Here is a 12,574-nt window from a genome sequence, read left to right as displayed (position 1 = left end):
ATTACACATGATAAAACCATTACAGCAGGAGAGCGTTTTCATATCTCTCCAAGAACACAGTTCGGGTTACTAGATGACTGTTAAATGACACATTTAGGGGACGGTGCGTCGAACCAGGCTCGGATGGTGGGATACAGAAGGTCACAGAGAAGCTGGGTCAGACCCGAGAAGCCTGTAGCACCAAGATGGAAATCCAACGTCCCTGTCACGATACGTGCTTGGGCCATGGTGGGGAACCAAAGCTGCCGGTTTGAGAGAGCGAGAAAAGCTAAGGCCAAGTCCCTCTGGTGTTTCCAAACTTCCTCTCTCCACCGGGCTTTTGGTTTCCCTTTTCAAGCCCCCTCGCCCCACGTAGTCTTCCTCATGCCTCAGGTCAAAGTCCTGGGGCTCTGAGCCCCAGACCCACAGGTACAGGGCCTCTGGGTCTTGTCCCCAGATGGGGGTCTTGAGGAGGGGCTGAGTCGTGTTCTAGAAATCTGCCCCGTCGGCTTCATCTCGATCCAGGAAGCTGCCCACAGGCAGCCTCATCTACTCTCCCCCTTCCCTGGCAAACTGAAACCGGCCTGGTGCCTCCACAGCCATCCCCTTCTGACTTCCTCATTAGCCAGACCCCCTCCATCGATTTCTTTTCCTCTCCCCCTCCCCAAGAGCCAGGGCAGCCCCAGAGGGAGGGTGAATCTGCTCAGACCCCGGGGGCACTCACAGGCCACCTGTCCTGGGCAGAACCCTGACTCAGGAGTCTTCCTGCCTTCCTCTGTGTCCCCAGGACACCACCAATAAATTGGCGCTGCAGGGCTAAAAATAACAGCATCTGATCGCGCGCCTCCGTATATCCATGGCAACACAGGCTGCAGCCTTTTCCTGTTGCTCTGGAGTCTGACACTCAGCTCCGGCACCAGGCCCTGGTGAAATCAGCAGCTTCCCCCGCTGCCCTGCCCATGACTGCGGCCACCGGGCTGGGGGCCTTCAGACTCCCACGTGGCCTCCAGGGTCCCCACGCCTGAAGCTGTTCAAGGAACATCCTCGTTTCAGGGGAAATGGTGGATAAAGGAGGGACTGACATCCCATTGCCACTTTACACATTCAGGCATTTCCCAATAGGGATTCAAAGTGGTTTCTTGGGGGGGGGGGGGGTAAGAGGGACGTACACATTGGAGGGACATTTCTCTTGGAAGGGGCACCCCAGCCTGTGCCCTGGCACTTACCCAGGGTTTAATCTGCACCTGCCAGGGATCATGTTTACACCCCCTCCTCTGCCGCCAGTCTTGGCACCAGCTCCCCCAGGTCTCCAGGAAGAGAAACGCCCAAGGGATCAGAGTGAAGCAAGGAAGCCGTTCGTTTGTTTCTGCCAAACTAAGGTCATCTTGCCCTGATGCCCGGGGATGGATTAAGTGGCCCAGGGGGAAGAGCCTGCCAGCCAGGCACAGGAGAGGAACTGTCTAGAGAACAGGTGCAGGGATGGCGGAGCCTTTTGGAAAGGGGCCTACACTGGGCTCAAGAGACAGGACAGTATGAAAGGATCCAAAACGAGATGGGGTTCTCCTCACAGCAGATCCCGGCTGGTGGGCGACTGCATCCCATTGCCCTTTGGGGAGCAAACTGGCACATGTCTCAACTGGTTTGGCTCCAACCTGGGATCTATGGGCAAGGGGAGATAAACCACACTCCAGCTGTGCTTTGATTGCCCAACCCCATCTACCTTTGTTCTGATTTCTTTTTTCCTCTAAAAAGCCCTTAAACACACGCATTTGCCTGATGGCTTTTAGAATGCCTGAGGACCACCCCCGGAGAATTCCTAGTTCCTGGGAGGTGAAGGGAAACAGTTTTGTGGTATCATTACTTTCAGCTAACAGCGAAACAAAGTGCCCTCCAAGTTCCTAAAACATCCAGCCCTCCTGCCTTTTTGGCCAAAGACTTCTTGGAGCATAAATATCCAAGAGAGAAACTAGCCCCACCCACATTCAGAGGCGCCCCGGGTTGGAAGCCCTTATCTGGAGGGTCCCAGCTGTTAGCCATCCTGAACTCAGTAGCAGTCACCTGAGTGTCTCCCAGTACCCCCCCAAACCCGTTGGCTGAGAGGTACTCATAGAAATGCAAATCTGTTTTAATTAAGGTGGCTAATAAACAGCAATTATGTTTACAGCGAATTTTGTTTTGTTCCCAGCATAAATTTGCCTGTCCTCCAGATCCCTTGTTCTAGCTCTTTTTCCTCGCTTTTCCGCCACCAGAGCTCCAACCTTTGCCCCGGGGATTGGGAAGGGAGCATGAAGGTCTCCATCCCTACACCCCTTGTTCAACCGCCCAATCCAGCCAGGAAGTTAGCTGAACAAATGGCTGAATTAGCCTCTCCTCCCTCCCCCTTTCCCTGCCGGGTGGGCGTCCTGTAGGAAAGACTTAGGTTAGATAAAAGGCAGAACTGGACGGGAAGCACTCTTAGATTGCAGGTTCCAGGTGGACTGTCTAGGCTGTGGGATGAGGTGGATAAGGCAGGTACTCCTGGAGACATCGACAAACATTTCCCTCTCTCTGTCTCTCTCTCCCTTCCTCCCCCCGCCACACTAGATGGGATGTCAGGATCAGCTTTGGAGCGTGGTCTCACCTGGTGTGTAAGTGGAAGCAGGCAAAACAATGAACCACGGGCTCTCCTAAGACACCTAAGAGATGAGAGCTGTGAACGTGTCCGGCCATTGGTGATCCCCAATGTGATCTCCCCTTGGTAGAGGAACAACATCCCACCATTTATTTCTCTTCCTCCCGGGCTTGCCCAACCTTGCAAGGACTCCTGGTTTGTTAGGCAAGAGCACCCTCTCCTGGCCGTGGGGGAAAATGGCTTAAAAATGGAAACCGCTGGGTAAGGCGGAGGTGACATTAGAGCCAGCATTACTTAGTGGCCTTCCTCCCGGACACTTCCCCTACTCCCTTCTCAGTTTCCCACCTCCTTCATAAAGCTTTCCCCACCATCCGCCAGGCAGAACTATTCTCTCTCCTCTGAAGTCGGTCAGCACTTCATCCATACTGCTCCATTGTACGAACACTCACCACCTTTTATTACAGTTATTTATGTCTTCTGGGCATTCTGACTTAGAAGCGTTCACTCGTCATCCCTTGAGAGGTTTATGACTGAACGCTTAATTTATCTTCGAGTCTCCTGCCTTGCACTTTACCTTACACATACAGGCCTTCGGTAAATGTTTGCTGAATACTTGAATTAATGGATCAACTTCTGAACAAGCCCAAGAAGGGTCCAGCCAGGGAACCTGCCTTTCCTGAATCCCTGATGTGATGCTGTCTCCCCCACAGGACCCCCCATCATCTCCAGCACCCAGACCCAGCATGCCCTCCACGGGGAGAAGGGTCAGATCAAGTGCTTTATCCGGAGCACGCCGCCCCCCGACCGAATTGTAAGTGCCCTGGGGCCGGGAGGGGAGGGTTTGGGGTTCTGCCAGCACAGCCAGCAGCCTGGCGGGTCACCTCAGCCCGAAGCTTGTAACCACTGGGCCAGTCAGTGCACAACCTCCAAGCTTCCTGTCCTCTGTGGGGGAAAGTATACCTGCCTTGTCTCTCTTGGAAAGGCATCACGAAGACAAGGTGATCCCAGGGTTCATTTGCAAGTGCATTTAACTCTGCTGTCCAGCTGTGCCCTAACAGTAATGCTTCCAAGCAAATTCTGCATGCTGGGAGCAGAGGGGCAAGCGAGGTTGGCTGAAAGAAATGCCAGGTGAGGGGCGCCTGGGTGGCTCAGTCAGTTGAGCGTCTGACTTCAGCTCAGGTCATGATCTTGAGGTCTGTGAGTTCGAGCCCCACATCGGGCTTTGTGCTGACAGCTCAGAGCCTGGAGCCTGCTTTGGATTCTGTGTCTCCCTCTCTCTCTGCCCCTCCCCTGCTCATGCTCTGTCTCTCTCTCTCTCTCTCTCTCTGTCAAAAATAAATAAACATTTAAAAAAAAAAACTTAAAAAAAAAAAAAAGCCAGGTGATTTTTTCCCTTTCCTGGGTTCAAGGCAAACTTTGGCAAAATCTTAAAGGGTGTGGTTTATAGTCCGCAGACTCCCTTTCTGCATGCCCTAGAGTCCTTCTATGTTGGCCTCCACTGCCCTAATGCCCACGGAGAGCCCTACCCCACTTATCAAGGTTTCGCCTCTAAAAGTATCATTCCATTTCCCCTCCCTTCCTCAAAACTCACGCCCGCAGTGCAGCTAAGGCAGCCTGAAGAGTTCACACTTTGGCCCTGCTGGGTGTTTGCATTTGCAAAAGCAAGGGTCTTCACCCAAGTCCATCGGAAACTGGTGCAAGCCCAGGCACGAAAACAAAGATGAGCATTTTCCAGCATTCCTGGGAGTCAGATACTATTTTTAGTAAATCCCCATTGCCTAGGAAAGACATCTATTCTATCAGGACATAGAAGACTGCCCCAGGGTCAGCTCCACAGGGCTGTTCGACCTTCCCACAGTGCGGTGGTGCCAGGGAGGGCGTAGGGGACGCTCACTGAACAACAGGTGCCTGTGACTGCCAGAGGCTGGGATGCTGAGGCTTTAAAGCTAAAGATGTCGTTCTGTAAACTCCGATTATTATCAGAGTATTATTGCTGTTACATACTTTCTCGGGCATTCAATTCACTCACCATCCAAAAATTCACACAAAAATTGCAAGAATTCACCCATAGAACTGATACCTACACCTCCCCTTTTGCATCACTCTTTAATATTTTAAAATGAGGGGCACCTGGGTGGCTCAGTCAATTAAGCGTGCGACTCTTGGTTTCGACTCTCTGTGAGACCGAGCCCCGCATCAGGCTCTGTGCTGGCAGGGTGAAGCCTGCTTGGGATTCTCTCTCCCTCCCTCTCTGCCCTTCCCCCCATTCTCCCACACGCTGTCTCTCTTTCAAAATAAATAAATACACGTGTTTAAAATTTTTAAATGATAACTGTAACACATGCCCATTGCAGAATAGTCCACTCACTCCTGATCTCTCTCTTCATAGAGCTCTGACTCTTGGCCAGTGGTTCTCAACTGGGACAATCTTGCCCCCCCCCCCCACCCCGGGGACATTTACCATTGTCTGAAGACGTTTCTGTTTGTCACAATTGGAAGGGGGCCCCCAGCATCGAGTGGGTGGAAGCCAGGGATACTGCCAAACTTCCCTCAGTGCGTGGGACAGCCCCCACAACCAGGAATGATCCAGTCCAAAATGTCACCCGCCCCAAGCATGAGAAAGCACTGTTGGCTCCCCGGTGCCCTCCAAGCATTTGCCTGCACTGACCACCACTTTCTCGCAAGACGAGGCTCAGTCACTCTGGGGCTGGTCTTCTGCCTCTACCTGCCAGGGCAGCACAGGGTCAGGGGTACCCGCACAGGCCAGCCGAGGGAGGGCTCCAATCGCTGCCACAGCGTTCCTTGTTTGCCTGGAAAATGTCCCAGTGCAGACCCACTTAAGGCTTCCCTTAAGACGATGGAAATACCGTCTGGGAGGCGGCATGGTGGCTCTGGTAGGCATCTTCTCCTAACTGAGCAACTCGGACAGGCCTGGTCCTGGAAGGAGAACGTGCTGGAGTCCGGGACATCGGGGCGCTACACGGTGGAGACGGTCAGCACCGAGGAGGGGGTCATCTCCACCCTGACCATCAGCAACATCGTTCGGGCTGACTTCCAGACCATCTACAACTGCACCGCCTGGAACAGCTTCGGCTCTGACACGGAGATCATCCGGCTCAAGGAACAAGGTAGGAGCCTCCGGGGCCACCAGGGGGTGATGGGACCAGCAGGCCCCCTCCCCACCTAGGGCAGGGCCCCAGGCGAGGTCTTCCGGGGTCCTGAGGGGACAGAGCCCAGCTAAGGCTACAGGCAGATTGAGCCCAAGGACAAGTCACAGCGCTCTTCCTAACGTGCTACACGGCCTTGGTCAGGTCACCGAAGGGACCCTCTTTGGTCCAGTTCCCCCAAGGCAAAGCCATTATCCCACACCAGGAAAGGAGATGGGGAGAAAACTGCTGAGGATGATGGTTCTTCAGGGCAACGTTTCAGGGATAGGTGACCGACCACAGAGCAAGCCAAATTGACTGCCATGATCAGCCTTCCAGCAGCTTCTAAGGGCCCTGGCTTCTGTGCACTTGGCATTTCCCTAGTGCCCTTAGGGGTGTGTGATCCACTGAGGACTGTCCCTGCGGGGATACACTGGAAGCGATGTGTTGGGGAGCCTGGCCTAGCCTGTTAAGATGACAAGCCAGTCCGGTCACCTGAAAGTCCCCCAAAGTGCACATGCTAGGCTAAGGGGCAACACTGGAGCTGCCCCAGTCCCCGGAACTTGGGGGGTCAGGTTCAGATCACCTGTACTTCCTCCAGGAACATAGGAGACACACACACCACTGTGCTCTGAAGGGCCCCCCCGCCCCCATCAGAGGGCAGCGCTGGGCAGGAGGGCTCAGACCTGCTGGGTGTGTGAGAGGGAAGAGGAGAAGGGGGAGGAACAAGGCTCACCCCACTGTGGCCCCATGTACAGACTGCCCAGCTCCTGGTCAGGGAGATGCTGAGAACTCCAGTGTCTGCTCTAAGGTCTCATGTGGACGAGAGGGTGGGAGCCTCAGAGGGGCGCGGCAGCACGGTTCCCAGAAGCTCAGCGGACGGCTGGTCCTGGGACGGGCGGCACGTCTTGCCCCTTTGCCAGGGGACTCGGTCTGTGGCAGACAGGACGGTCCAGGGTCCTCGGCCCTGGCGGTGTCTGACTCCTCCAAGATGAAGGCTCACCCACAGGCTGTCAGGCCCCGGCAAGAGTTTCTGGGCCCAGCAGGTGGTCTCAGCTGGACCCTTTGGACCTCAGCGCTACCCTGTGGATCAATGTCTCCCTATACCTCTTCACTAATAGGTGCTGCTTTGCATAATGCTTTGCACATAATTTGCATACTATCATCTACACATCATCCTAAACCCTCCCAGCGCCCCCTCCCCGTTGCTTGCCCTCCATGTCTTCCCCTCAGTGCCCCCACCTCCATGCCCTCCCCTTAGTGTTCAAACCCCAACCTCTCCAGACACTCCCACCCTCCCAAGCTTAACTTCTCTCTCTGGTCCCTCCCCCGCTCTGGAGTCTCTTCTAAGTCAGTCTGAAAGAACTCCAAGTTCAGTTCAGTTAGCTTGGGTCTGTGGGATGGTCCCCGGAACCGTGAGAGAGGAGGGAGCCCCTCATCCCAATCCCCACCAGATGGCCGGCCCCAGTCCCACCCCACCCTGGCCAGCCAGGCCCTGGCTGTGGACGCTTGCTTTATTTCCAAACAGGTTCGGAAATGAAGTCGGGAGCCGGGCTGGAAGCAGGTACGGAAGGAGACATGAGAGCTCCCTGGGCGGGGAGGAAGGGACCTCTGGGCTAGTGGGGGAGGGGCCCTAAAAGGGGGAGGGAGGCCTGCGCAGGCCACTAACTTCTCTGCCCTCCCCCCGCTTCCAGGCTTTAGTGCAGCCAGAGCAGGGAGAGGGGTTCCCAGCCAGCTTGGGTCCACGGACTCCAGAGACCTGTCCCCTCTGTCACTGCCACCAGAGCCCAAAGGCTCCTCGCAGCCCAGGACACCGGTTCTTGCCCCTCCTCCTCTGTCCCTCCCATCCCTTCTCTTCTTGGAAGCCCCACTCCTCCCCTCTCGGGTCAGCTCGCCCCCAGGCCTGGCCTCCCTCTGTGTCCAGGCTCTCCCTGACTCTTCCTGCTTCTCAACATCATCACCAGCTTGGCCGTGCTTCCCAGGATGCCAGGGCCTCCCAGCACCTTGGTTGCATAATCCATGCTAATCCATGCTTTCCGCTCAGCTGCCTCTGCCCCCCTTCCCCAACACAGCTCCCCATGGAATTGTCATCGCACCCACCCTGCTGAGGCTGCTGGGCAGTGCCTCCCTCTCTAGGCTCCCAGCAGCAAAGCGGTCATCGGGCTCCCAGGATTCAGTGGCTCTGTCTTAGGAACCCACAGGAGGACCATTGCCCCGACTGTCCAAGCGGGAACCCAAAAGGAGAATCAGGGCATTGCAAGCCAGACTCCACGGGGCCCGACAAAGACCATAAGGAAGATGTGGGGGGTCCTCTGCCACATGGGCCCTGAAGGAGCTAGGCCCTGCCAGTTCCTTCATCAGACTCCTTGTGGGGCCCACACACCCTCCCCTTTGGGCGGACATGCCCCTTTAAGAGCATCAGCCCTGGCACAGGCCAACTCCCAGGCAGCACAGTAGAGCTCCTGCTGTATTCTCCCTGTCACCCCTCAGAGCCACTCCCAGAGCTGGAGGTGGTGTCGCCTTCCTGTCTCCATCTCACCTGTGTCTGTTCACACTCATCTGCAGTCCCTGACACCCTCCTTCATGGCAGAGTCCAGTCCCCCTCCTTGGAAGGAGGAGAGGCTGAGCAGGCCTCCCCTCCCTCCAGGCCCTCTCCAGGGGACATCTGAGAAGTAAAACCTGCACAGGTGGCCTAGAGCAGACCTCAGGGAGCCAGGCAAGGAGAAAATACACAAGCGGGTTGCACAGGGAATGCCACCCCGGTGGTCCCCCTGTTCCCAGCAGACTCTCTCTCTCTCTCTCTCTCTCTCTCTCTCTCTGCCCCTGCCTGCCCACTCAGGAACAGTTCTCCAGATAAGTCGGTGCCTTCCCAGCTGTTAACAAGTCGAGGAAAGGTGGCCTCACAGGATGCCAGAGTCAAAAGTCACCTTAGATACCATTCATTGCCTGGTTCTCTAGTTTTATGGGAGAATATTGAGGTATGGAGAGCTTCAGGAACTTTTCATGGTCATCCTTTGGCTCTGAGCTCGTCTGAGACAAGACTCCAGTTTTTCCAAGGAGACTCACTAGGAATCGAGGAGGAACTAAATCAAACGCAAATTAATAAAAGTCAAAAGTACAGAACCAATGAGCTTTCCTTTCCTAAAAGAATTAAAACCTGGAGATAGAATCATCTTATTTGCCCAAAGCAAGCTCATGGGTCTGAGTTCTACTGAGCTCTGGTCCCCTCTTCTACTTCTGAGTGTTGAGCCCAACCCAAACACTTCCCATTTTTCATCCCTGAGTGTTCTCCACATCCACCTTCTCCTGTCCCCTCCCCTGTCACTCTAACAGTGATCTTGGCCACCAAGAGGCAGCTGATGAGTGCACTACTGTGCATAACCCTGGGGTGGAAGGAGAGTACCAGCATCATCACCGATACTGCCATCCCCAGGCACCTGCTCCCCCTGGGGGGAAGACACCCGCCACCGCCCCCCAGCTGCATCCAGAGGCCAGAGCTTGAGGGCTTCTTCCTCTCTTCCTCGCTTTAAAGCAAACAACAGCAATGAGAGGCTAACCCCCAGCCCAAGACAAATCCCTAGACGTCCTGCAGTCATCCACACTGACTATGTGGGACAGGTTAGGGGACAGGGAGGCTCTAAAAGGACTTTTCTTCTCATCTAAGGTTCTGACCTGCTACATTTCTTCCCATACAGAAACAGGAGAAAATACTTGAATAGACCTGGAACCAGGCTCAGTTCCAAGGCCTTTACCTGCATTCACTCATCTAATGTTTATTTATTTCTTGAGAGAGAGACAGAGACAGAACGAGAGTAAGGGAGGGGCAGAGAGAGAGGGAAACACAGAATCCAAAGCAGGCTCCAGACTCAGCTGTCAGCTCAGAGCCCGATGCAGGGCTCGAACTCGCGGACCACAGGATCATGACCTGAGCTGAAGTTGGCCACTTAACTGACTGAGCCACCCAGGCGCCCCCACATTCACTCATCTAAAGCCCATAACAACCCCCTGAGTTGGGTACTATAATTATCCCATTTTAGAGAAAAGAGAGGTGAAGTAAGTTTCTCAGAAGAAGTGATGGAGTCTGGGCTGTACCAAGCACGTGAACTTTAGAGGATGCTGTGTGATACAGCAGACAGAGCTAGGTAGGGAGCAAGAGGAAGCCTGGATTTGCCCTGACTCTAGCTGTGTGTCCTTGACCAAGTCAAGTGACTTCTCTGGACCTCAGTGTTTCCATCTACAAATGGGAGGCTTGGACTCAGCAGGCTGTAAGGTCTCCCTGCCCCCGCATTTTCTAATTCTATTCCCAGTGGACTCTTCAGGGCTCCAAATCCTGTGCTCCGGCCCATATGCAACCACAGAAGGACCAGGGCTATCTGGAACACCCCTCCCCCCATACCTGCCCCTCCCCTTCTGCATCTCTACAGGGCTAGGGCGCTAGACTGCGAAAGAAACTCAGCAGGGAGTGAGGGCTTGCCTAGCTGGAGGCTTCTCTCCCGGAGGGCTGCCTAGATGCCCAGAGCACTGGCCCCGGAGGACTGGGGGGTGGGGAAGTTCGAGGAAAAGGATAGTTTCTCCTTAGAGAGGTGGGAGGGGGGAGATGCGATCCCATGCACCCCCCCCCAACCCCCTCCACCCCGGCACCTAAGACTTGGGCCTCTGGCGGCTACTACCCTGATGCCCAGCAGGCCCCTGCAGCCACTTCCCTACAGAGTATTCCTGGTTTAGTACAGAGGGAAGCTAAAGAGTACCCAGCCTTGCTTCTCATCTCCGGGTAGCCCTCCCCGCCCCGCCCCGCCCCGCCCCATGTCTGCTTGCCTCCCTCCCCACCCGCCCCTGCTCTTGCCCTCCCCCTATCCTCCCACCCCTCCTCCACCCTGAGTCCCGCTGGAGCTGACCCTTGTTGGACTCGGCCTATGCCCACCCAAGCCCTCGAGGCACTGCCCAGGAGGGCCTGAGCGCAGTGGTCCAGGACCCTGGCTAAGGCCCCCTCGGGGAGAGTCGGTTTCCCTGGATTTCTCATCAGCCCCACCTGCTTCTCTCCCACAGAGTCTGTGCCGATGGCCGTCATCATCGGGGTGGCCGTAGGAGCCGGCGTGGCCTTCCTCGTCCTTATGGCAACCATCGTGGCCTTCTGCTGTGCGCGCTCCCAGAGAAGTACGGGAGGGACCCCCGGGATCTCAGGGAGGGGGACAGAGAAAAAGGCCAGGCTTAGACTGCCCCGGAGAGCAAGTAAGCAGGAGTGCAATGAGCAGGGGGCCCTAACGGTGCTGTGAGCTGCTGGGGCAGGGATGGGGTCTTTGTTTGCACCTCTGTACGTGCAGTGCTGTGTGTATTGTCTGGCACATGGTGGGCTCTCAGCTGATGCGGAACTGGACCGAACTGGAACTCTGACAAGGCAGTCAGCCAGCACTTTGGATGGAACACGTGCGGCTGCATAGAAGGCAGAGAAATCTGGGAGGGCGGGGAGGGGGAGAGGTGGCTTGATCTTTGCCCCCTCTGACTTCTGCTAGTCTAACCAGAAAGGCAGATCACCTACAAATGGGGTTGGGGGGGGTGCCGGGAAGCATTCGAGGAATCCCTTTGTGAAGATTTTTAAAGGTCTGTAGTCACTAGCAATAAAATTCTGGCACGGGTGCACTCTTGAAGAATCACGTGTGCCTGGAGTTTCACCCCGGCCGTAGCTCTGACGTTTCGTGCGACAGACACACGCGTGGAAGCGTCAGACGGGATGGCTGAGTGGAGGAAAACAGTGGAGACACGGTCTTCTAGCCCTACCTTTTTCCGCCATGTGAGCTTGGGCAAGCCACCATTACTCTAGGCCTCAGTTTCCTCATGTCTAACAGCAAGGGATGACATGGTGTGACATTTGTGGCCCCCCTGGCTCTAATGTTCTATGATTCTAAGGCACAAAATGAACAGAGTAAGCCTACTCCCTCCACCGCTGGGCAGCTCTCATGTACTAGAAGAAAGCTGGATGTCCCCCACGAGGTTTCCTCCACTGCAAATTCCGCAGCCTTGGCCCTCTTGACTTCCCCCAGTGAGGTGGTCCTGGAAGCTCCCTCACCCCCCTCTCAGTGGAAATTACAGGGGAGAATGTTTTAGCAAGAATTTTCTGACAGAGCTCTCCAGACGATTAATGGGCCGCCCCCTCTAGAAGGCGTTAACACCTCCACTGTGAAAACACTGACACAGGAACTGGACCACCCCTTGTGGTCCATGTGATGTTTCCGCTTTGGGCAAGGGGGGTTGGCCCCAGGACCTTGAGGTCCTTTCTACCAGTAAGATTTGTGACTCTCTACATGGAGAGATCAGAGCCTGGTAGAGTAGGCCAGAGAAGACTTCTAGAAGAAGGTGAGAATTGAGAGGGATAAAAAGCACCTAGCTCTGTAAAGCAGACAAATGGATGTGGATGGCGTCTGAAGCCAGGACAACAGCAGCGAGAGGCTGAAATGCATGCAGTAGGGCCAACAGAGGAAGAGAGCTGAGGCCCCAACAGCCCACAGCCCGTCCACACGGGTGTTCTGCTTGGGGGAGGGGGGGGGGTGAGGGGAGTCTGAAGCCACTGAGTTCAGGGACTGAAGGGTAAGCCCTGGGGGTGGTGGGGGCGGCAGGGGCTCAACATCTCAGGCCCTAACACCTGAGGATGAGGACTGAACCTGTCATCTGTCCTTGCCTATTTTACGTCCAGATCTCAAAGGGGTTGTGTCGGCCAAGAATGACATCCGAGTGGAGATTGTCCACAAGGAGCCTGCGTCTGGTCGGGAGGCTGAGGAACACCCTACCATCAAGCAGCTGATGGTGAGAACGCCATCTTATCCCCACCCCACCCCGATCTCGG

The 12,574-nt window shown here is 55.4% G+C and overlaps 1 protein-coding gene across 3 annotated transcripts in view; it reads left to right on the top strand.

Moving 5' to 3' along the window:
• The window catches only part of KIRREL3 (kirre like nephrin family adhesion molecule 3), a 547,667-nt gene that overhangs the window by 530,654 nt on the left and 4,439 nt on the right, over positions 1-12,574 (top strand). For 2 of the 3 annotated variants that reach the window (XM_042906396.1, XM_042906398.1), the window contains exons 11-15: positions 3,301-3,401; positions 5,520-5,718; positions 7,265-7,300; positions 10,783-10,890; positions 12,425-12,534. In XM_042906396.1, coding sequence (XP_042762330.1) covers positions 3,301-3,401; positions 5,520-5,718; positions 7,265-7,300; positions 10,783-10,890; positions 12,425-12,534 — 554 coding nt within the window. The remainder of the gene's footprint in view (positions 1-3,300; positions 3,402-5,519; positions 5,719-7,264; positions 7,301-10,782; positions 10,891-12,424; positions 12,535-12,574) is intronic. The other variant, XM_042906397.1, reaches the window with a different exon arrangement.

The sequence above is a fragment of the Panthera leo genome, chromosome D1, assembly GCF_018350215.1.
Source record: "Panthera leo isolate Ple1 chromosome D1, P.leo_Ple1_pat1.1, whole genome shotgun sequence".
NCBI classification, from domain to species: domain Eukaryota; kingdom Metazoa; phylum Chordata; class Mammalia; order Carnivora; family Felidae; genus Panthera; species Panthera leo.
This window is presented reverse-complemented; position numbering and strand designations above follow the sequence as displayed.